Below are 25,127 nucleotides of genomic sequence, written 5' to 3' on the forward strand. Positions count from 1 at the left end.
TTGAGTAAGCTGGTTCCTCCTCCTCGCTAAGGTATTGACCATTCTGCATTTCTGACTTGTTAGTTTCCCGCTCTGCAGGCTGATTGTAGAGAGCAGATTACACTCTTTGGGCCTTGGCTTGGGTGTGTCCTTGAATCCTTCCAAACAGCTGTTTCTTTAATCACCTATGAGCACGTGAGCACTGTGGGAGTCTATATGGCTACCAGAAGGAACTGACTGGGGCAGAAGCCTCACACCTGTGCCAACCTAGAACCTCCAGCCCAACGCTGGTGTACAGGAGTCTGGGCCCAAGTGTGGCAGTCCGGGTCCAGACAATAACTGGAATACCAGTTGAAGAGAAAAGCGCTGGCTAAGATTTAGGACCTTTGAAAGAAAAATGGCAAATATTGGCTACCTTTTAAACCCTAATAATTAAAATGATTATTTCAACCAAAACCTATCACTTCCTAAAAGTCCACTCATCACGTCACTCACATCACGTGGGTGGTTCTCCTTACTATACACCCTCTGGGAGTATTCAGGGGCTCAAAGTACATTTACTGGAAAAAAAAATGAGAAAAGGCATTTACAGACTTCCTACATCATCTGGTGTCCCCTTCATTTGCAAACTGTCTTAACTCTCATTATTCAGGCCCGAGAAAACTAGTTTGAAACAGACAGCAGATATTTGTTTATTCATTTACTTATTTAAGAGGAGTTTAACATGGGGATTTTTATGCCTGGTCTAGCTATAAATTCACTAATTATGATCTACTCTTCCCTGCTGGCTCCCTGGTTCAGTAAGGAGCCTAGCAGAAAGGAGGAAAGGAATGCCAAGTTACTGCCAGCTTTGGCTGGGGAGGGGATTAGGATTAGGTGGGTACCAGGAGTGGGCCGCCTTTGTCCATCAGCCACCCAAACCTGCCCTATTTTGGACTCAAGCTAAAACACAGCTTCTAAAGAGGAGGCATTGATCTGTAATCACTATGGGAGAGAGTCACTCTCCCTTGGTAAAATTACTTAGGAAATGAAAAAGCAATGTGATGATCAAATTCATACACACTGCCGAGGACTGAAAATGCTGCAGGCATCCTGCAGAATGTTGGACGGCCTAATAGGACCATCAACAAACATTGCTATAAAAGAAATGGCTTTTCAAGAGACTATTCAAACAGTGCGTCCACACACACATATCCCACCAGACACTGAGCTTAACGGCAAGGGCTGTCTTTCTGTCTTTGCACCTTGTGATCCAGCACAGAGTTGGCACAGGAGCTTAGGAAGCGCCTATCAAGTCCACAGAAGGTATGAAGAACATTGGCTTCCCATTTGCCAGTTTATAATCAGACAGCAATTAAATAGGTTTGCTCTCTTTACCTAAAACAAGAAAAGCGAAAACTTGCAAAGTACAAAATTTATGACCAGTACCTTCCATTAGGCCAAAAAAAAAAAAAAAAAAGTCTTTTAAATAAGTGAACACACTTAAGAGAGGCTTCCTAGGTAAGCTGAGGACAGACTTAACCTTTTTCTTCAAGGTAGGGTCTTGCTCTAGTCCAGGCTGACCTGGAATTCATTATGTAGTCTCAGGTTGACCTCAAACTCAGTGATCCTCCTACCTCTGCCTCCAGAGTGCTATGATTAAAGGTGTGCACCACCACACCCTGCTTAACCCTTTTTAAAAAGAGGCAATTAAAGGACAGGGCCCAAGGGCTGCGTGAATAATCCCTTGATTTGATACCAACCCAATAGGCCCAGATGACCTCTTCCACTAGAAACAGTCAACTGGTCAGGAACCTGTTTCCCCAGCATCTTCTTTTCTCTGTGTAAAAGGGCTGATAGCCCCTTCTCAGAGTGTTCATCTCTTAGGTTTCCTGTTAAGAGTGATTTTCACTTTCCCACCTCTTATAATATCTTCTTTATTAAGAAAATAACCAGAATGCATATACACAAGAACACAGCAAGCTATAGGAATTTTGCATGGTGAACAGGACTTCAGTGATTTGTGAGAAACATTTTATTTTGTGAAATATTGTGTCTTTCATGCTAGCTCACCAAACCTCCCAACCATCCTAGTCTCCTTGTTTTCCTTGTCTCTCCATCTTTAGGGAATCCATGTCAATGACCCTAGCTGTGACTAACTTCACAGTCAAGCAACATGAGATGGAAAGGTTTTCAGAAAGAAAGTATTCAGGTTTGGGCTATTACACGTGGGAAGCATCTTAACATACAGGAAATACTGTAGTGGTTTTTTTCCTCTTCCAAAGCCAAGCAGATAAAAGTTTTCCTCCTCAACCTAAACTGCTTTGCCTGAACTTACTGCTCAGCAGGAAGTGTTGAAAACAACACTGCTCCTTACCATTCTGGGTGTCACAAAAGGTGCACAGGGGACAGTCCTTAAAATGGATCTAGTGTTTGGAATACTCATTTAACAAGAAATAGCCTGTTACTCTGCACCTGAAGCCCAAGCTTGTTGCTACTGCTATACACAATGCTTAAATGAAAGTATTTACCTGGGGGATATTTAAAATATATATGTATATATATATATCTTTCATCTATTAAAAATATTTTTTCTTTTTACCAAAAACAAAATATTAATTCCAACTGAAAGTGTTTTTCAAATCATTGGAGGTAAAGAAACAGATGGAAAATGGAGAACTAAGTGTCTTTGCTACTACTAGTAAGACTAGTTTCCAATAATAATTACTAAGATCAAAAAGGAAATACATAAAATGATGAAAACTAAGTTTCTCTATGGGTATGTCTGGCCTCTGCAGACCAGTGCCAACTCTTCTATTTGGAGAGCTAACTAAAATGCCTTCCAGACTTAGAGGCTCTAAGTTCTAGAAGACCTAGAACCGGAGTGGTGAGGCAGGTATGGTAATGAGACTGATAATGTGTTTTTAAAACATACACTGCACATGTGGACTCACACAGATCCCTCCCACCTGCACACAGTGAGTGCTGTTCACCACAGAGTGGTCCCAGAGACACCACATAGCTCGGTGAAGAGCACAATGCTTCTGGCATCTAGGGTCTCCTCACTGGGAACCGCTAACTATAAGCTGCAGGAAAAAAACGGCCCTGCTGGCCTCAGTGGGAGTCTTCCCATGACTCCACACCCTCTTGACAACCCACCCTCCTTACCAGAGGCTTCAAGTAGTTTGTGGAATTCCAAATTTAAAATTCTACCACCTGTAACTCCAAAAGATTGAATAGGCCCTGAGCAAACAGTGTGGTAGGTCCTCCCCTGATCAGTCTAGGAGTCTATCTCTAGATGGCCTAGACTTTGAAGAATATATATATATATATATATATATATATATATATATATATATATATTAGGCAGTGTCTCAGTCTAGCCCAAGCCAACCTGGAACTTACTCTGTAGCCTAGGCTGCTCAAAAGTCACCTGTTATTCCCACCTCAGCCTCCTGAGTGCTGTGATTACAAGCCTGGCTCACCACACCCCAGGCTCGAGTTTCAGAAACATTTGGACCAAAGGCAGCTTCACTGGAAAAGACTATGCAGTACCTGCTGGAGCTACTCAAGGGTGACAGCGTGCGCTGGAGTATACAAGCTCTGGAAGGTTTGTTAAAATGACAGTCATGTGACTATAGCAACAGTTCATTCATACACACAGAATGCCAAACCATCTGAGATTCCCTAAAATCATATCATGATCCCTATTCTCCATGAGCCCAGAAGGGCAGAAGCACCAAGCACCACCAGGGATGCAAAAGACACACGGTGTCAGCTGCTAAGAAAAATAAACCCCAAGGTCCATGGGACTGACTTTACCAGCTGCATCCAGCTACCTCATTTCCATAGTATGGAGTTTCAGCATGATTCTTTACCTGACTTTGGGGCAAGTGTTTTAGGATTTTAGATCAACATTGCAGATAACCACTGCCATACAGAAAGTAAGAATGACACCCCATTGTACTTTGTCTCACAGGCTGGAACCCCTAGGAAAACAGAAAATATAGATGGGGGCATGGGAAAACTACTGCACAGAATAGGTTTATACATTCCACCCACATTAACTACTTGGGGGTGGGGTTTGCACTATCAGTGTTCGATGCCTGGCCAGTTTTCCCTAGGTAGCCCTGGCATGCCTTTCGGTTGCAGTTTATTTGGTCAACCTGTGAGTATAGGAAATCCATGGGATTTGTTGCTACAAGACCCACCAGTCTGGAGTCTGGGCGATGCCACGCCACAGTTGATAGAACCTGAACACCTGCCCTGCGGCTTCATTATCTGAACATGGGGCTAACACCACTTACAAGTCAGGTCTTTCAGGAAGACCAAATTAACCAAAGTCTTGAAGAATGTGCTCTGTCAACCACACAGCACTAAATGTCACATTTTAAACAGAATGTAAATTAACTTTTTGTTTTGAGACAAAGTCTCTAGACTAGGCTAGCTTTGGACTCACTAAGTAGCCAAGGATGACCTTGAACCTCTGATCCTCCTGCCTCTACCTAAGTACTAGATTACAAGTGTGCACCACCACACCCAGCTTATGCAATGCCAGGGGTGGAACCCAAGCCCTGTAGGCAAGCAATCTACCAACGGAGCTACACACAAACCTAACCCTAAGTTAACTTTTGTCGAGGCATGTAAGTGTGCAAGGGATTTGGACACATAGTTCCTTGTGGCAAGAAGGTCAAGAGAGAACATATTTATTTATTACCTTAGATCTTCCAAAGTCCTAAACTGCTCCACTACCTTGAAAGGAGGGACTGGCCTTTATCTGCAAGGCTGATTTAAAATACTGCCCTACTGGAAGAAGTCAGGCGGTCTTACCAGTGTGAAAAGCTATCCTCTCTTTCCCTATCATTCCTGACTTTGGCCACCATGCTCTTGCATGAAGCCATTCCAAATCTCTTTCCAAGTGGGAAGCCCTCAGGTGGTTTGCTCAGGGGCCCTGCAGTGCTTCTGGCCTGGATCAGGGAGAATCAGAGATGCAGTAACCTTGCATGTCCGTTACCAAGGCCCTGGAACTTCTCAGATCTATCTTAAGACAGTGTCTTGCCATTAAAAGAAACCCCAAGTGAAAACCATTCGGTTCTTTAGGATAAATGATCAAAGCCAAAGACTTCATAAAAGTAGTTAACACCGTCCATTAAGTGCTACTTGGCCCCAGCCATACTGCTGGACCGCAAGAGATACTGATCCACACTTCCTTTCCGCCGACGCACAGTCCTCCTCTCGTTATCAAACATGCGCTGCAGCTGCAGAGCCAGCCGTCGGTCCTCTTCCTCTTGCTGTAATTTCTGCTCCCTTTCTCGTATTGCTGGGTCTTTTGAGGCCAGGCCCATCTCACTGCTGTTCTGTCGCAGTTTCTTAAAAGAGCCATTTTGTTCCAAGTGCTTGGTCTTGCAGCGTCTTTTGCGGCCCCGGCGTAATGAAGAAACAGGCTCCTCCCCTAGGCTTTCTACTAGAATACCATTAGCCAGGTCAAAATGATTCAATGTTTTCAGCTGTTTCTTAGTTTTGAGAACCCCGCTCAAAACATTGTTTTTGGGTAGCACTGAATTAGTTGTTGAGATTTTCATGGCTGTACTTATACAGGATTTTTCTAGGGTGGTATCTGACCCCTCAAATTGCACCCCTTGCAAAGAAGTTCCACTGGTTACTCCTTTGAGTTCTGAGGAATGGCAGGTTTCTAGCAGACCCTCAGGAATCCTTTTCCTACCGCCGTCCTGTTCGGCTTTTGTTTGGTTAAGAGAGGGAAAATACTCAAAGTCAGTGGGGGTGGGTCCAGCATACTCTGAGGGCACCTGCCCACTGGACAGTCTTGTGTTTAGAGCCAGACGCTTCTCCTTGCTAGAATGGATAACCTCAGAATTCGGTACTAAGTCTTCCCCCATATCAGGGACCAGGGATGTGAGAGTAGCTTTTGAAAGGGTCTTTTTGATCTGCCTCTCCTGAAAGATCTGCTCCCACTTCTTGAGGATCCGTGGGCTGGCCTCGTAAGAGGTCTGCTTCTGCAGGCTTCTGTTCAGGTTGCGAGGTGTTGACTTGATGATGAGGGGACTCAGCACGCGGCCGTCAGGGAGTCTCTTGGGAGGAGTACATGGTGAGCAGACGATGGGCTTGAAATGGTTTAGCTCTTCAGAGATGCTGTCGTTGCTCTCAGGACTGATAGAGCGCTCTGGCTTATGCAAGGAAGCCAAGGACGAGAGGGAGCTGAAGGGCAGGCGCTTTTCTATGGTTAAGTCAGGGGCCGACAGGCAGCGGTTGTTCTGAGTGGACAAGAGGACACCGATAATGGGATTGGAGGCTGGAGTTATAGTTGTGACCTGAAAAAAATTAGAAATATTATATACCTGCATACACATGTCTTTTCGATGTAATTCCGGGAAGGAAAAGGCAAAGGTCATATGAGCCTAACAAACAGGAAAACTCCCTAACCTAAAACACAAGCCATTTAGCAGAAATTCCCTACACACTTGAAACAGTTAACAATGTTAAACTCTGAAGGGAGGAGAGAAGCAATGTAGAGCTTCTGAAGTTTTTTCTAATGGTTTAATGCCACCCATCTGGCTAGAAATCTAAGCCTCCTTCCTTCACATCCATATGTACAATTCTCCAACACAGCTAATGCAGTAATGCCTTGTGCAGAAGAAGCTGCGGCGGGAGCAGGGGGGCCAGCAGCCTGGGCTGAGGTGTACCTTGGCTTTGCTGGGTGCTGCCGTTCTGAGTCTGCTCTTTGCTGTGTCACTGCAGCTCTGACTCCTCTGCACCTTGGTGTTTAGCTTCCTAAAGAAGAATAAATAAAAGGCAAATAGTCAAAATTAGTCCACATAAGCCGGGTGTGGTGGCACATTCCTTTAATCCCAGCACTCGGGAGGCAGAGGTAGGAGTTTTGCCATGGAGTTCGAGGTCACCCTGAGACTAAATAGTGAATTTCAGGTCAGTCTGGGCCAGAGTGAAACCCTACCTCGGAAAAAACAACAACAACAACAAAAAAAATTAGTCCATATACTAGCTTAGGAAAAAGAGGACAATCTCTTTTATGCATTTTAAGCCACTCGCCAAGAAAGACAATTCCATCAGCCAGTTACAGTAGAAAATGAGTTCAGTTATGAGCAAAATGCAGTCTAAGAACAAACCTTACTTATTAGAAGAGAATACTTGGAGACACTAAGTTAAGCTCTTGTTCCCACAGTCATGGCTGTTTTGCCCACACTTACAGAGATAGAAGGCTACTTCCCTTCCTCAAAGAGTGGGTACAGGACTAAATCTTTACACACAACACTTTCTTTTTATTAGACCCAAAACTTTCCTCAAAAAAAAAAAAAAGAAAAAAGAAAAAAAATCAACCATGAAACAAAACTGAAGCACTCATACAGATGCACAGCAGAGCACTGTGTTTTCTACAGGGAGCCAACATTAAAGGTAGTTTCTCCCATAAACCATTACATTTGAGTTTCCAAAGACCTAAATCCTAATGATCTTTATCTACATTATGACTTTGCAAACCAAACTCCACAGTACAGTATTGGATACTGAAGTCCACTACACTATGGCATTTCTGCATAATGTTTGTCTTATCAAGTATTTCTCAAATATTTACAATATGCCCAACAGTGATGAACACTAGCCAGGCACTGAGAAAACAGAAAAGAATGAGACACAGTCTGGGTCCTGACTGAATCAGGGTCCTCATGGGCCACACAAACAGTACAGAGTACAGTGTAAGGGCATGACAAAAAATGTATGCATAAGGGGCAGAAATGGCATACGAAAGAGGAGACACGGGCTGGCGAGATGGCTTAGCAGTGAAGGTGGACTCAGGTTTGATTCCCCAGGACCCATGTATACCAGATGCACAAGGGGCACATGTGCCTCGACTTTGCAGTGGCTAGAGGCCATGTTGCACCCATTCTCTCTCTCTCTATCTGCCTCTCTCCCTCTCTCAAATAAGTTTTTTTTTTTTTTAAAGGAGAACTAACAACTTGTGATAGGAGGAAAAACAAGATTAGGAAAGGCTTCCTGTAGCATGTACATCTTGCTGGATAAGTTAAGCATCTACCATAAGTCAAGGCAGAGACATAGCTACATGCAGATGATTTCAAATAGAAATTGTTTCCTCAAATGACTTTAGCTCTGGAATGGAAAGCATCATGTATGTAATCTTTTGCAGCAAAAGATTTTAATGTCAGGATTAGCTCAGAGTAAACTTAGTTATCCTGTATGCCAAGAGAAAGCCTGTTTACCCACCCAGAAAGGCTTCTAGGCAGCACGTGTTGTTCCTGCCATCCCATGTCTCATGGCCACATGGTGTTAGTAAAAGAAAGCGGTGACCATGTGCCACATGCTTACACCTTAGGAAGAAAATTCCACACTTAACACAATCCAAGTGAAGTGACATCTCTCGTTACCTAGGGAATATATACTTGGGAGCAGGCAGAAAGTTTCAACATCACTCTATGAAGACAGTTGCTTACAAGTAAGCTAGATAGGTACTGTACTTAGAAAAACATTAAAGTTCACACCAGGGACTCTAACCACTGCAAACAAACTCCAGATGCATGCACCACTGTCTGCATCTGGCTTGTGTGGGGAATTGGACCTGGGTCCTTAGGTTTCATAGGCAAATACCTTAATTGCTAAGCCATCTATCCAGCCCAACTATACTGTTTTGATTGCTGTCACTTTAAGTTAAATTTTAAAACAAGCAAAAAACCTTTGTCCTTTCTCAGAATGGCTTTAGTTATTTGGGACCATCTGAAATTCCACACCAGTGGAATTAGTATCAGTTTGTCCATTTCTGTAAAGAAAAAGAAAACCATCAAAGCTATTGGAATTTCGATATGTATCACACTGAATCTTTAAAAACAATTTGGAGTGTACTGACATCTTAATAGAAACTTACCAAGATGTGTTTTCCATATTTAGGTCTTTTGAAGTTCTTTTTGTTTTTTCGAGGTCGGGTCTCACTCTAGCTCAGGCTGACCTGAAATTCACTCTGTAGTCTCAGAGTGGCATCGAACTCACTCCTCCTACCTCTGCCTCCCAAGTGCTGGGATTAAAGGCATGCACCACCATGCCCGGCTTTTAAAGTTCTTTTAACACCTTGGAGTTTTTAGTATTTTAAGTCTTATACTTCTATGAATAAATTTAATCAAAAGTGTGCATATATATATATTGGTTTTTCGAGGTAGGCTCTCATTCTGGTCCAGGCTGACCTGGAATTAACTGTCGTCTCAGGGTGGCCTTGAACTCATGCAATCCTCCTACCTCTGCCTCCCAAGTGCTGGGATTAAAGGCATGCGCCACCACGCCCAGCTCAAAAGTATATTTTTATCTAATCCTATTGTAAGTGGAATGTTTTCTTCATTACCCTTTAGATTGTTCACTGTTAGTGAACACAAAAGTAACTGAGTTTCTTTCATGTGCTGAGCTTGTATCTGCAAATTTGCTAAGTTTCTCATTCCTCCTTTTTCCCCTTCCCTCCTTCCTTCCTTCCTTCTCTTCCCTTTCCCCCTCCCCTCCCCTCTCCTTCCCTTCCTTCCCTCTCCCTCCTCCCTTCCGTCCCTCCCCTCCTCTTTCTTTCTTTCTCTCCCTCCCCCCTTCTTTCTTTTGGAATATGCTTTTAAAGTATTCCCTAATGATCCTCTGGTTTATAATGAACTTTGCTCTACCACCCCCTATCTCATCTCTAATTTTATTAGTTCTCATTTCTCCCCCCTCCCCCCTTTACCCCACCCATTAGATTGGCTAGGGGTTTGTCAATCTTGTTTAATTTTTCAAAGAAAAATTTGATTCTATCAACTACCCAAGTTTCTTTTTATAAAAAGAAAGTTATCCAGGCATGGTGGCGCATGCCTTTAATTCCAGCACTTGGGAGGCAGAGGTAGGTGGAACGCCATGAGTTTGAGGCCACCCTGAGACTACATAGTGAATTCCGGGTCAGCCTGGGTTAGAGAGAGACCCTACCTCGAAAAAACAACAGCAAAAAAAATTTTGTTTATTTATTTATTTGATGGGGTTGGGTAAGAGGCAGATGACAGAGAGAGAGAATGGGCATGCCAGGGTTTCCAGCCACTGCAAATAAACTCCAGATGCATGTGCCACCTCGTGCATCTGGCTTATGTGGTTACTGGGGAATCACACCCAGGTCCTTAAGCTTCCCAGACCAAGTGCCTTAACTGCTAAGCCAGCTCTCCAGCCAACCCAAGTATCTTAATCATATTCTTCCAATACACTTACAAGGCACACTCTGAGGACACACACACACACACACACACACACACACACACACACACACACACACATGTATACACACAATACTAGAAGCTTTGTAAGGCCTCTAAGCATGTGTCATACATACAGAAATGAGTGTGATTTTGTCACAACACTCTCTTGTATATTTATCACCAGAGGTACTTACCTTATCTATACTAGTATTCTTTTTCTTAATCTTCTAAGTGTATAATTGAATGACTTAAATATATTCCCATCTTTGACCATCATGACAATTTTAGACTATTTTCATTACCTTAAAAAGCAAGCTTAAGCCGGGCGTGGTAGCGCACGCCTTTAATTCCAGAACTCGGGAGGCAGAGGTAGGAGGATCACCATGAGTTCAAGACCACCCTGAGACTATATAGTGAATTCCAGGTCAGCCTGGGCTAGAATGAAACCCTCCCTTGAAAAACAAAACAAAACAAAACAAAACAAAACAAAACAAAACAAAACAAAACAAAACAAAACAAAACAAAAGGCAAGCCTATATCATTTAATTAACATCTCAAAATTTCCCTCTTCTAGCTGGAAGCAACCAATAATTTATCTTATGTTTTATGTATTTGCCAATTCTAGACATTCATAGTATTAACAGTGTATTAGTATTCCCTTCTGTATGCTTTTGTTTTACAAAGTTTCAGATACCTAAGGTCAGCTATTAACTACAGAATTTTAGAAATACACATTAAGGATTATGAGTAGCATGATGAAATCCCACGCCTTTTAGCACCATACCACTGGGGACGTGAGTTACCTTCGTGCAGCATATCCAAACCGTGTGCACTACTGGCTGGTTAGTTACTTTGTAACAGTCTCAGTCATAAGCTCGTCTAATTCAAGTGTGGCAGCACTTGTGCTCAGGTCACCCTTATGTAGTGACCTAACGTACACCGCAGTGCCTATGCCAGTTACCTCACCGTACTGCATCACACAGGCATTGTGTTACTTTGTATCTTCACAGGAAGACCAATGAGTCTTGTGTAACAGAACTTTTAAAAACTCTTTATTTATGAGAGAGAAAGATAATGGGTGTGCCAGGGCCTCTAGCCACTGCATAAGAACTCCAGACACATGTACCCTCTTGTGCATCTTACTTATGTGGGTCCTGGGGAATTGAGCCCAGGTCCTTAGGCTTCGCAGGCAAATGCCATAACTGTTAAGCCATTTCCCCAGTCCCCTAGAATATTTTTTAAATATTTTTTAATTTTAATTTATTCATTTCACAGACAGAAAGAGGGAGGGAGAGAGAGAATGGGTATATTAGGGCCTCCAGCCACTGCAAACAAACTCCAGATGCATGTGCCCCCTTGTGCATCTGCTAACATGGGTCCTGGGTCCTTTGGCTTTACAGGCAAATGCCTTAACTGCTAAGCCATCTCTCCAGCCCTATAATAGAATATTTTAAGAGACATGGAGAGACTATACTCACATACTTTTAATATTGCATATTGCTATATTTTTTCTATTTTATTAATAGCCATTATAGTTAGTCTATCACAATAATAATCTAGAAGCCAGGTGTGATGGTACATGCCTTTAATCCCAACACTGGGAAAGCTATGGTAGGAGGATTGCTGTGAGTTTAAGGCCAGCCTAAGACTAATTCCAGGTCAGTCTGGGCTAGATCAAGACCCTACCTTAGTAGGAGGATTGCTGTGAGTTTGAGGCCACCCTGAGACTCCATAGTGAATTCCAGGTCAGCCTGGGCTAGAGTGAGACCCTACCTCGAAAAACCAAAAAACAAAACAAAAAAAAGACCCTACCTTGAAAAAGCTAATAATAATATTTAAACCAACCTATAAATGAAGTTATATCACAGGTATGTTTGTAGCAGTAAAGAACACTGCCTGTATAACATACTATTGTACTGTCTACAGTCTGGAGAATCTAATGGGAGAGTCCTTGAATCAGCAGGTAATGGTTTTGCTGATGGATTGGAATGCTTTGGTCATAACTATATTTTGAATAGATTAGCATAAATCTTCTGTAGAAACTCTACATTTTATGTTACTGTTTCTTTTTAAACAAGGCAGGGTATAAATTATTTTTAAAACAGAAAGCAGATGTGTGTGGTGGTGTGTGCCTTTAATCTCGGCACTGGGAGGCAGAGGTAGGAGGATCACCTTGAGTTCAAGGCCACCTTGAGACTACATAGTGAGTTTCAGATCAGCCTGGGCTGATCCTTCTGTCTGCCACAGACTGACAGAGTATAGGTTTGGAATGGAAAAGATGGCTTCCAGTTCCATGTCTTCTGCTCTGCTCTACTGAGTGGAAAGGCTGTGGGGTAAGTTACCTTAACCTATGTGTGTGTAATTCCATCACATTAATAGGATTTTCCCTCTTAACCAGGCCCACAACCAGACTTGTTCTAATTCTTTATCTCTCTCCAAATATGCTTGTGTACAAGTGAACTTGACTTATCCCTAGCCATCATCAGCCTCACTGTTTCTTTTAACTCATTACTTCATCTTTTTCTCACAACCTTTTAGTCACTGCTTAACTACTTCTCCCACAGAATTTGCTAAGTTTAATCTTTGCATTTTTACAGATCTTCCCAATTTTCCTTCCTCTTTCTTTTCAAGCCTTGGCCTCATTTACCCTATTCCTCAAATTTCTGCTTGGAGCCATCAATTCAATTTTAGAAGTGGAAAAAAAAATCTTTACAAAAAAATCGCTGTGCAAAAACCCTGCTTAGTCAACATAAGGCAGAACACCCTACATAGACAGATGAGGCAAAGGAGGTCCACTGACTTCACACAGGTTGCCTGTTAAGCCTAAGAACTCTTATTTGAATCTCCAGGTCCCACAAAAGCCAGAAGCACAGTGACACAAGTGAGCAATGTCGCACATGTGCACAAGGGGGTGCATGCGTCTGGAGTTCATTTGCAGTGGCTGAAGGCCCTGGCATACCCATTCTCTCTCTCTCTCTCTCAAATACATAAAAAAGAAAATAAGAAAGACTGACCAAGCATAATTGTAAAAAGTTTTTTTTTAAATATATTTATTTATTTATTTGAGAGTGACAGACAGAGAGAAGGAGGCAGAGAGATAGAGAGAGAGAGAATGCGCATGCCAGGGCTTCCAGCCACTGCAAATGAACTCCAGATGCGTGCGCCCCCTTGTGCATCTGGCTAATGTGGGTCCCGGGGAATTGAGCCTCGAACCGAGGTCCTTAGGCTTCACAGGCAAGCGCTTAACCACTAAGCCATCTCTCCAGCCCTAAAAAGTTTTTAATATTTTTATACATGAAATATTTTTAGGAAAAGAACTTATAAAGAAAACCTAATCATTTGTTGTTACTTAATTAAAAAAATACATTTGGGTTGGAGAGATGACTTAGTGGTTAAGGCACTTGTCTGCAAAGCCTAAGAACCCATGCTCTATTCTCCAGATCCTGGGTTAGCCAGATGCACAAAGGTGAGGCAAGCACAAAGTAGCACATGCCCACTAGGTGGCACAAGCGTCTGGAGTTTGCAGTGGCTGAGGCCCTGAGACACCAATCCTGTGTCTGTCTGTCTCTAAAATAAAATTCTAAAAAATACATTTGAAGCCAGGTGTGGAGGTGCACGCCTTTAATCCCAGCACTCGGGAGGCAGAGGTAGGAGGATCACTGTGAGTTCGAGGCCACCCTGAGACTCCATGGTGAATTCCAGGTCAGCCTAGGCTACAGTGAGACCCTACCTTGGAAAAAAAAAAAAAAAAAACATTTGAGGGCTGGAGGAATGGCTTAATGGTTAAGGTGCTTGCCTGCAAAGCCAAAGGACTGAGGTTCAATTTCCAAAGACCCATATAAACCAGATGTACAAGGTGGCACATGGGTCTGGAGTTTGTTTACAGTGGTTGAAGGCCCTGGCGCACCCATTCTCTCCCTCCCTCCCTCCTTCTCTCTGCCTCTTTCTCTCAGATAAATTGATAAAAATACCCCATAATTATAATCATTTTTTTTTTGCAAGCAAAGAGAAAGGGGGGACAGAGAATGAGAATGGGTGTACCAGGGCCTCTTGCCACTCACAAATGCACTACAGACACATGCACCACTCTGTATATCTGGCTTTACGAGGGTCCCTGGGAACTGAAAACAGGCCATCAGGCTTTGCGAGCAAGCAGCTTTAAACACTAAGCCATCTCTCTAGCCCAACAATATTAATTTTTTTATTATAGCAAAACATATAATTTTCATACATGCTATATTTAGCCTAACTTTAATCATGTTTGCCTAGGAAAAGGTAATAGATTATTCACAATAAAAACATACAGTAGAACAAAAAGTTTTATCATGTACAACTTTTAAACTACAATAATGGTATACCTTAAATACTTCTATACACCCAAGTCTAATATTACAAACTTTTATAAGTAAACACAATTAAGACTTTTAGAAACATTTTATACTAAAGTAACTACTAGGGCTGGAGAGATGGCTTACCAGTTAAGGAGCTTACTGGCAAAGCCAAAGGACCCAGGTTCGATTCCCCAGTATCCATGTACGCCAGATGCACAAGTTGGCACAGGCATCTAGAGTTTGTCTGCAGTGGCTAGAGGCCCTGGTGTGCCCATTCTCTCTCTCTTCCCTCCCTCCCCCTGCCACTTTCTCTCTGTATCTCTCTCTCTCTCAAATGAATATTTTAAAAAATTTAAAAAGTAAATCCTAATTTTCTTTGTAGATAGATCAAGCACCTCCAAACTACAAACTCCTATTCACAGTGAACACTTCACTTAAGAGGGACTCTTAATGCACGTGGACTACCTGGGACAAGTTGATGTTATGTATTCAGCTAGGCAGGTCACAAGCCACAGTGCCAGAAGGAAAAAGGGTCGTTGCAAATAAATTTAAAAAAAAAAAATTTTTTTTTTTTTGGTTTTTCAAAGTAGGGGTCTCATTCAAACCCAGGCTGACCTATACTTCACTATGAAGTCTCAGGTTGGCCTAGAACTCACAGTAATCCTCCTACCTTAGCTTCCCAACTGTTGGGATTCAGCCTGGACTACAGCGAGACCCTACATTGAAAAACCAAAAGCAAAAGAAGTTTAGGGCTCAGGAGAATGACAGGTGTCAAAAGCTGGATCCTGCAGTTACTTTTTGATCTCCATCCAAGTGTTTCTGAGGGTCAGCTGGTACTTCATCAGTGACAGCTGACAAGAGATCTTGGGTCAAGCTGGATTTCAATACTGACATAATTAAACAGGCCAGTCATACTCAGAACTGACAATCATGACACCTTTCCCAGTTATAAATGTGATTAAAGTTTCATCCATAAGCAAAATATCATCAACTTCATCTTCGACATGGAAAGGATGACTGGAATGGGCTCATCCACGGGAAAGGAGCATATGCTCATGTACAGGAGGGAGAACGCTTCCTCTGCTGTCAACCCATCTATGAGGCTGAACGTCAGAACCTGTTCCAGAAAAGCCAGCACTTCTCAACTAATTCCCGGAAGCATCTGAGTTCACGGTCTTGTTGCTCAGCTGCATGGTTTCTAGTGTAAACTAGATTACCTTGCAAAGCTTCTGGCCTGCAAAGAGGGTTTTACCAGTCAGCATTTCAGCAAAGATGCAGCCTGCAGCCCACATGTGAATGGCTTTAGTGTAATTATCGGAGGGAAAGAAAGTACAGGGTGTGAGGTCTCTACCATGGACTAAGCAACCTTCAGAAAGACAACCCTTCTGGGGATTACGAGGATCCATGATTGCAGCAAGCCCAATGTCACCTGTCTTCAGTGCTAATGCAAAGATTAGCTGGCTTGAGATCTCTGGGCAACACGTCTGTAAAGTGGACGTCCTTGAGCCACACAGCAGCTGTATGTGAAGAGCCTGGTGGCCCTTCCAGTACAGGGCCTGCTCTGGCACGTTGGCCGAGCCTATCTCCTGTACTCCTAAACAATGTAGGTGTTGTTCAGCTCTGTGAGGGAGCTCACAGCACCCGTTAACTGGCTTCCACTGGAACCAAGAATTTCAAACACTTTGACAATGCTGACATGATCAAGTCCTCTAATAATTTTGATTTCACAGAGAGCATGTTTGGCACCTTGTGGATTGGTAAGGACAATTTTCTTGATGGCTATTCTCTTGTCACAGTTGTTGTCTATGGCAGAGAAAAAAAAAAAATCAAACCACTGACTCCACAGCCCAGTTGGTTTCAAGTCCATGTACATGGAACCCACATCCAAGCCATGAATGTTCATGAGACTTTCAAATTTCTCAGGCATTTTGAAACCTTTACTATTGCCTTTTCCTTTCAAATTGCTGAACTTGTGTTAACAAAGAAAAAAAAAAACTGGCATTAAAAGGAAAGATCAAAGCCAGGCATGGTGGCATACTCCTTTAATCTCAGCATTGAGGCTAAGGTAGGAGGATCACTGTGAGGTTGAGGGCAGCCTGAGACTACATAGTGAATTCCAGATCAGCCTGAGTGAGACTCTACCTCAAAGAAAAAAAGGAAAGATCTCTCAAAAGGGGAGAATAAAAATAACTATGCAAGCCTGGAGAGATGGCTTAGCAGTTAAGGTGCTTGCGTGAGAAGCCTAAAGACCCAGGTTCAATTCCCCAGTACCCATGCAAACCAGATGCAAAAGTTGGTACATGTGTTGAATTCATTTGCAGTGGCTAGAGGCCATGGTAGCCCATTCTCTTTATCTCTGTGTGTACTCCCCTCAAATAAATAAATTAAAATAACTATGCTTCAGCAGCAAGATGGCGTCTTGATATTCACTGCATATGCCAGCCAGGTCATTGAGCTTCCCTTGGATTCAAGCGCAAAAGTCTCTACTCATACTGAGAATTAAAAGATTCAGTACTCATAGTTCAGAAACAGAACAGCAACTCTTCAGATATTTAACGAAAACACTCAAAAAATTCAAACAGAAAAAAAAAAATTCAAACAGAATGAAATAACGTATTATGCACTCAGATTTGCTGTGTTAAATAATTTGACATTTAACAAAACATAAATAAAGATGTGCCCAGCTGGCTTCTATGAGCATCTCCTCATAGTGCAGATACATTCAGGGTCGGATGGCCCTGAGTAACAGAAGACTAAGGTGCTGGCAAGCACTATTGCTATTTTTTTTTCTTGCTTTGTTTGTTTTTAAATTACCTGTCTGTCTGTCTACCTATGTACGCATGTATGTATGTATGTATTTATTTGTTTGAGAGAGAGAGAGAAAGAGAACGGGAAAGCCAGGGCCTTCTGCCACTCAAAAGAACTTCAGGTGCACATGCCATTTTCTGCATCTGGCTTTATGTGGGTATTGGGGAATCAAACTCAAGCCTTCAGGTTTTGCAAGCAAGTGCCTTTAACTGCTGAACAATCTCTCCAGCCCTTCTTTGTTGGTGTATTTCAACAGTAAACCCTGGTGACAGTTGTCTTTCTTGTTAGTGATCACGTGGCTCCAGCTTACCACAATCACAATCAAAGCAACCGTCCATCTTACTCTGATCTAACAGGACTTCTCCGACTATCACAGGAGTGTGGGGCCTGCCCAAAGCACCCAGGGTTAGCTCTGGTCTCGTGATCGCAGGTTGTGCTGGTGGCAGCAGTGTTTCTGAGGCTCTTGCTTTACTGCAGTTACCACCATGTAACCCCAAACGATGAGACAAACTTTACCATTTTAACAATTTTTATATGTAGTTAGATTGTTACATAAGTATCACCAGCTAATTTTTTAATGTCTATAAGCTATGCAGCATTATCAAAATTAACAATTCTGTATTTTTCCTGAAAATAATTAGAACTGAAATTTAATAGTTTGTTAAGTAAGAAAAAGGCATGATCTAAAAAAGGGGGGGAGCCAGGCGTGGTGGCGCACGCCTTTAATCCCAGCACTCGGGAGGCAGTGGTAGGAGGATTGCCATGAGTTCAAGGCCACCCTGAGACTGCAAAATGAATTCCAGGTCAGCCTGAGCCAGAGTGAGACACTACCTCCAAAAACCAAAAAAAGGGAGGGGCAGTCTGTTGGGCTCGCTAAGAAAGCAAGAAAGAGGGAGGGGGAGCGGAGAAGGGAGGCATGCTCTAAGTGGGAAATTCAGTTTACAGTATTACCATAATTATCTTTCCCATCTAAGGTTTCCAGGTCATCAATTATCTACCAAAAAGACAGCCCTATCAATTAGATCTAGTTTGTGTGTGTGTGTGTTTGGGTTTTATTTTATTTTATTTTTTTGTTTTGACAAGTGTTAGGGATAAAACCTAGGGCCCTGGCCTGGATATCCAAGACCCCACAGTGCCTGACACTACCTACACAAGACCATCATAATAGGAGGAAAAGATCATGACATCAAAATAAAAGAAACACTGACTGAGAGGGGAAGGGATATGATGGAGAGTGGAGTTTCAAAGGGGAAAGTGTAGGGGGGAAATTATCATGGGATATTGTTTACAATCATGGAAGTTGTCAATAAAAAATAAATAAATAGGGCTGGAGAGATGGCTTAGCAGTTAAGGTATTTGCCTGCAAAGCCAAAGGATCCAGGTTCAACTCTCTAGGCCCTACATAAGCCCGATGCACAAGGGGGTGCATACTCCTGAAGTTCATTTGCAATGACTGAAGGCATGGAGTGCCCATTCTCTCTCTCTCTCTCTCCTCTTTCTCTCTCTCAAATAAATAAATACATTTAAAAAAAAACCAAAAAAATAAAACAAATTGGAAGGAGGAGGGTATTCAATGGAGGGTGGACTTAAAAGGGGGAAATGGGAATGAAGGAAGGGAATTATCATACTTTTATTGTCTATACTTATGGAAGCTATCAATAAAAAGTTAAAAAAATAAATAGGGCCTCATACTTGCTAGGCTAGTGCCACTGTACCTAGCCACACCCCTACTTGTCTTTTAAAACATACTTGTTTAAAAAACCCAATGGGCTGGAGAGATGACCTAGTAATGAAGGCACTTGCCTTCAGAGCCTAAGGACCTGAGTTTGATTCCCCTGTGCCCATGTGGAACCAGATGCACAAAGTGCTACATGCATCTGGAATCTGTTTGCAATGGCTGGAGGCCCTGTTGTAGCCATTCTTTCTTTCCCTTTCCTTGCAAATAAAAAAAAATATTTTTTAAGTCATAAAAATTAAGACATTTATTCAGCACCATGATCGTTTACATTTAACGACCAACAATGTGGGTTTAAAAAAAAAATTAGCCAGGTGTGGTGGTGCACGCCTTTAAGCCCAGCACTCAGGAGGCAGAGGTAGGTGGAACGCTGAGAGTTCGAGGCCACCCTGAAACTACATAATGAATTCCAGGTCAGCCTAATCTAAAGTGAGACCTTACCTAAAAAAAAAAAAAAAAACCCAAAAACAAAAACCACAAAACAGAACTTTAGAGCTGGAATGGTGGCTTAGCAGTTAAGGTGCTTGCCTACAAAGCCAAATAACCTGAGTTCAATTCCCCAGTACCCACATAAAGCCAGAGGCACAAAGTAGCACATGCATCTGGAGTTCGTTTACAGCGGCTGGAGGCCCAAGCATGCCCATTTTGTCTCTCTTCTATTTCTCTTTGCATGCAAATAAATAATAAAACAAAACAAAAACAAAAACTTTAAAACTCTCGCTGGAATGTTTTACAGTAACTTCCAACAGAATAGAAACTAAAACACAGTTATAGTTCTTGACTCTATACATGAATACTTTCTAAAATACACCTTCTTTGTAATTTGTAATAGGCAGACTCTGCCACTACTGTGTTGAGCTGAGTTCATAAACTGTTCTAACAAGCAAGCATGCCTCTCACTTCTTTGGCTCTCTGCTCCTGCTAAGCTTTGATTCCAGGCAGTAATTCAAACCCTCTGAACTAGGCGCAGCAGAATATGCCTGTAATCCCAACCCTCAGGAAGCTGAAGCAGGAAGGACTGTGACCTCGAGACGAGTCTGAGCGGCACACTTGTCTTCTGCCCCTTCCACAGCTGCTGCTGACCTCACGGCTCACCAAGCTGCACGGCTCAGCAGAGAACGGCCTCTTCACTGTGGGGCCAGAACTTATGCTTCCAATGATTCCTCCTAACAAGGTCCAACATTTGAATTGTCATGGTTATAACTGCCAAATCATTGTAACCACCCCTGATGCCAGTATACCCTCTACCATAATGGTCACCAAGGACACTGGAACCACTGATGTTTCCTCCACAGCCAAAGGTGTCACTGTCAACACGATCACATCCATGACCGCCACCCAAGTTTTCAGATCCATCTCTTGCTTCAACAGGGCTTCCCCACTTCACAACTGTGGCTATTCATGAAACAGGATCTCTGCTCAGTGCTACCCACAGATTCATGGCTGTCAAAGATTTTAAAAAGTCTTCTCTCCTTTCCTCCCCAAGACCTAAAAAGTCTAAAAGGATCAAGGAAATCCTTGACCAGAGTCTAAAAAATTTCCTGAAACCCATGAAAATATAAGATCTAGACAATGAAAAGAAGTCAACCTTGCCATACCTCCCTACTAAGAGCTCAAAAATCCAGAGGGAAAGTCTATAGGTATTGTCAGACTCTGTTGTTTCCCTCACTTTCTGCAGCACAGATGAATAGTCCTGCCCTGAGGATGCCAGAAATGGATAAATATTACTTTTCTTCAGAAAAATTCAGGTGGGCCGGGTGTGGCGGCACACGCACTTGGGAGGCAGAGGTAGGAGGATCGCCATGAGTTCAAGGCCACCCTAAGACTACATAGTGAATTCCATGTCAGTCTGAGCTAAAGTGAGACCCTACCTCACCAAAAAAAAAAAAAAAAAAAAAAAAAAATTCAGGTGGGCCCTTGCTCTGTAACCTATAAATGAAAACTCAGTTCCCACCTCTTCTCACCACTTCCACCTCCCAGAAAGTCCCTTTGTCAGCCCCAAATTAAAGAACCCCGACTGCATTATCAGTCTCTTACCCTGCCAGGAAAGCTAAGGAGTAGGAGTTGCTCTTGGAAACAAATGCTGAGCGATGTGTCTGCATCATCTGGCCTCGAGAAGGTTCTTCATTCTCTGAATCTGAGAGACGTGCAGGGCACTGGCAAGGAGACAAGGAAGACAAGACTGTCCATTGGGGTTTCCACGGCATCCCCAGTTATAGTTTCAACTTTCTCTAAGTCACGTTTTTCTGATTTCCAGTCTGCTTCCAAATGCCTCCTACAATCCCCAATCACAAATGTGGCTCAAACTGAGTATATGCAAACCAAACCTCTTCTCCTCTAAACTACCACCAGCCCATCTAGAAATCGCTTCCTCCTATGAGCTTGTTACTTCCCCTGCTTCTAAGTCACAATAGCATCCATAGAGTAGTTTTGGATATTCTAATACTTCTAAATATTTGTTCCACTTATTATTTTTATCAGTGATTATTATTATTAATTTTTCACTGGTGGCAAGCAGGCTCAGATATTCGATTTGTTTGTAACTACAGAGTGAATAAATGACCAAAGCTAGTTCTAAATAAATAATATTTCTATTCTACTTTACTCCTAGAATGTTTCAGATCTCCTTATTCCCACTCATACTGAGTGGTATTGCCTTACCTCAGATACTCATCTTCTCCCTCAGCTATTGCAATAATCCAGTTACTGGTCCCACTTTCTTCTCTTCCATGCTACCATGAATTTACCTTCCAGCACAATGAGTCTAATCGTTGGTGACCTCAAGCATTCCTTAAATGATTTGTTATTCTCTAGGCTATTATATACAGTAGGGTATATTTCCTATAGTTAGTTAGTCTTTGATAAAAGAGTTGAAAGATCATAATCTAGGGAGTCTTTCCATTTTGTAGTATATAACTCCTTGCTATATAAAACATTCACTTTTTTAATTAATAGCAACAAACTACTTTCAAATTTTATATTATCTCCCAAATCTGGGAAAAGAAAAGGTCTTGATACAATAGATTCGATGAAGATAAATCTGGCAGTTTCTGGATATCTGGGTTCCCTTCACGACCAGCCCAGTACGAAACTTGAGGCTATCCACGGCCCTGACCACCATCAGCACCGCAGGTTAGGTGCTTTATCTTTCTGAGCCTCAGTTTCCTCATCTGTAAGTAAAGATTGCCTCAATAAATCAATAAAGGTATGACGTCAGCTAGTAAAGAAATCCTTAACGAGTTCATTTTATTAATTTAGATGACATCAGGTGTGTTCAGGGTAGTATGGCCATAGGCTACTTTATTAATTTAAATATTAATAATATTTTAGCTGGGAGTGGTGGTGCACGCCTTTAATCCCAGCACTTGGGAGCCAGAGGTAGGAGGATCGCCGTGAGTTCGAGGCCACCCTGAGACTACATAGTGAATTCCAGGTCAGCCTGAGCTAGAGTGACAGCCTACCTCAAAAAAACAATAATAATAATAATAATAATAATAATAATAATATTTTAAAGAAAAATCTGTGGCCAAAATCCTTAATACTTGAATACTAAATTGCATTTTAAAATCTACCCTATCCCTCTACTTTTCATCCCCACAAAACCTAGAAACAAAAGATAAGAAAATATTTGCCTCTGATCTTTCATCTTGAATATAAATAAGCCTATGTACATATCTTTTAAAATTTTTATTTAGTTTATTAAATATTATCTATTTGTTTATTTATTTGAGAGAGAGACAGACAGACAGACAGACAGACAGACAGAGAGAGACAGAGGAAGAGAAAGAAGCAGGTCGAAAGAGAGAATGGGTGAACCTGGACCTCTAGCCACACTGCAGACAAACTCCAGACACATACGCCACCTTGTGCATCTAACTTATGTGGGTACTAGAGAATTTGAACCTGGGTCCTTAGGCTTTGCCAGCAAGCACCTTAACCATTAAACCATTTCTCAAGCCTTTATTAATTAATTATTTATTTACATGAGAGTGAGCAAGAATGGGTGCACCAGGGCCTCTAGCCAGTGAAAATAAGACTCCAGATACATGCACCACCTTGCACGTCTGGCTTACATGGTTACTGGGGATCCAAACCCGGGTCCTTAGACTTCATAGGCAGGTGCCTTAACTGCTAAGTCATTTCTCCACCCCCAATACTATCAATTCTTCAAATGGTACAGAGCTTAGATAAATGAAATACCTGTGACACCTGAGAAAGTGCAATACTGAAAAAATTTAAAGAATAATACCTAGAGTTGGTGAGATATGAAGAAATGAGCCTAGTACTTTCACATGCACTGGAAGGAATATAATTTTTATATGAGCTTTTGAGAGAACAACTGAGTAATAAAGATCTCCCAAAATGTTAAAAAGGGTATGCCCCTGACGTGGTATCTCACTTTGTAGTAATCTATCACTAAGGAAACAATGAGACAAGTGGATTTTATCACAGTAGCATTTAAGATAGCAAGATACCCATAAGAGATTGAGTTACTTAAATAAATTTATACAGTCAAGAATACTAGGTGACAACTGAATTAAGTATGTGGATTCTTTACTGGCAGGGAAGGACACCCATAGTTTATACTTAAACAGCTTACAAAACAGTATACACACTCGGTCACATCTGAGCATAAACAACATGTAATATACATACACTTAGAAGACAGGTCTGATAGGATATTCACCAAAATGTTTGTAGGATTACCTCTAGGTTGTAGGAAAGTAATTTTTCACTTTTTGAGTTATAATCCTTGGTAAATGTAGTGACTACACTGTACTGTTTTCCAATAATTCATACTATTATTGGATTAACTGTATCATAAAACCGTAACAAATTAAACATTGTGTCAATTTTAGTCCATTATGAAAAAATAGCATATGATAATGTTAAAATAATCTGTTAAAATAAACCTTTTCTTCTTAGTTTAATTTTATAAACATACACCAAACACGTGGTGGGCAAAGCATTATAGATGTCACACAGTGGAGAACAAGACAAGACTTTGATGCTTAAGAGTACAGGCTCTCTTGAAACATCTTTGATGGTCTCTCGGTTAGTTTCTCTTCCATACTCGTTTCTCCATTATAACACTTGTCCCATTATATTATCATCTATAAGTTTTAAAAAATATTTTATTAAAAAATATTTTATTTATTTATTTGCAAGGAGAGAGGGGGGCAGAGAACGATAATGGGTGTACCAGAGGGCCTTCTAACTGCTGAATTCAGGAGCTTGATTTCTAGCTACATTCGTGACTCCACTGTGGCAGTTGTTGTTTATGATATCAAAAGTGAGTGGGGGAATTATGCATTTCTAATCTTTCTTCAACCTTTAGCTTAGCTACATGCATGTTCTTGTCTTGTGCTTGTTTGTGTTTGTGCATGTAAAATTAAGAGTTTTTAAAAATAAATACATTTTAAAATATTTTATTTATTTCTTTGCAAGCAGAGAGAGATAGAAGAGAGACAGACAGAGAAACAGAGAGCATGGAAACAAGAGGGCTTCCAGCCACTGCAAACAAACTCCAGATACATGTGTCACCTTGTGTATCTGACTTTACATGGGTACTGGGGAATCGAGCCAGAGTTGTTAGGCTTTGCAGGCAAGCACCTTAACCTCTGAACCACCTCTCCCGCCCTGCCTGTCTTGATAAAAGCTAAGGCTTTGGTAATTTAATTAGCTCATTAAAAAGATAACCTGAATGTTAACAAGGCTGCATCACAAGAAACCTAATTAAGGATATGAGATGTAAAAAAGCAATGTCAAGAGCTGGAGAGATGGCTCAGCGGTTAAGCGCTTGCCTGTGAAGCCTAAGGACTCTGGTTCAAGGCTCGATTCCCCAGGACCCACATTAGCCAGATGCACAAGGGGGCACACGCATCTGGAGTTCGTTTTTAGTGGCTGGAAGCCCTGGTGTGCCCATTCTCTTCTTCCCTTTCTCTCTCTCTCTCTACTATTCTCCAATAAATAAATAATTTAAAAAGAAATGTCAAATAATAACACATAAATCAAAATGATACTATACATATAAAATGATTCCCACATAGTATACTATGCTAG

General features: G+C 41.8%; 1 protein-coding gene and 1 pseudogene across 1 annotated transcript in view; both read right to left on the reverse strand.

The window, feature by feature from the left end:
- Positions 1–1,879: 1,879 nt before the first annotated feature.
- The window catches only part of Rnf169 (ring finger protein 169), a 75,565-nt gene continuing 52,317 nt past the window's right edge, over positions 1,880–25,127 (reverse strand). Inside the window, exons 4-6 of the mRNA XM_045145762.1 lie at positions 21,102–21,220; positions 6,660–6,747; positions 1,880–6,287 (exon numbers count right to left, since the gene is read on the reverse strand). Of these exons, the coding sequence (XP_045001697.1) occupies positions 5,115–6,287; positions 6,660–6,747; positions 21,102–21,220 (1,380 nt within the window). The 3' untranslated portion in view covers positions 1,880–5,114. The remainder of the gene's footprint in view (positions 6,288–6,659; positions 6,748–21,101; positions 21,221–25,127) is intronic.
- LOC123459367 lies at positions 15,268–16,448 on the reverse strand (annotated as a pseudogene).

The sequence above is a fragment of the Jaculus jaculus genome, chromosome 3, assembly GCF_020740685.1.
Source record: "Jaculus jaculus isolate mJacJac1 chromosome 3, mJacJac1.mat.Y.cur, whole genome shotgun sequence".
Lineage (NCBI taxonomy): Eukaryota > Metazoa > Chordata > Mammalia > Rodentia > Dipodidae > Jaculus > Jaculus jaculus.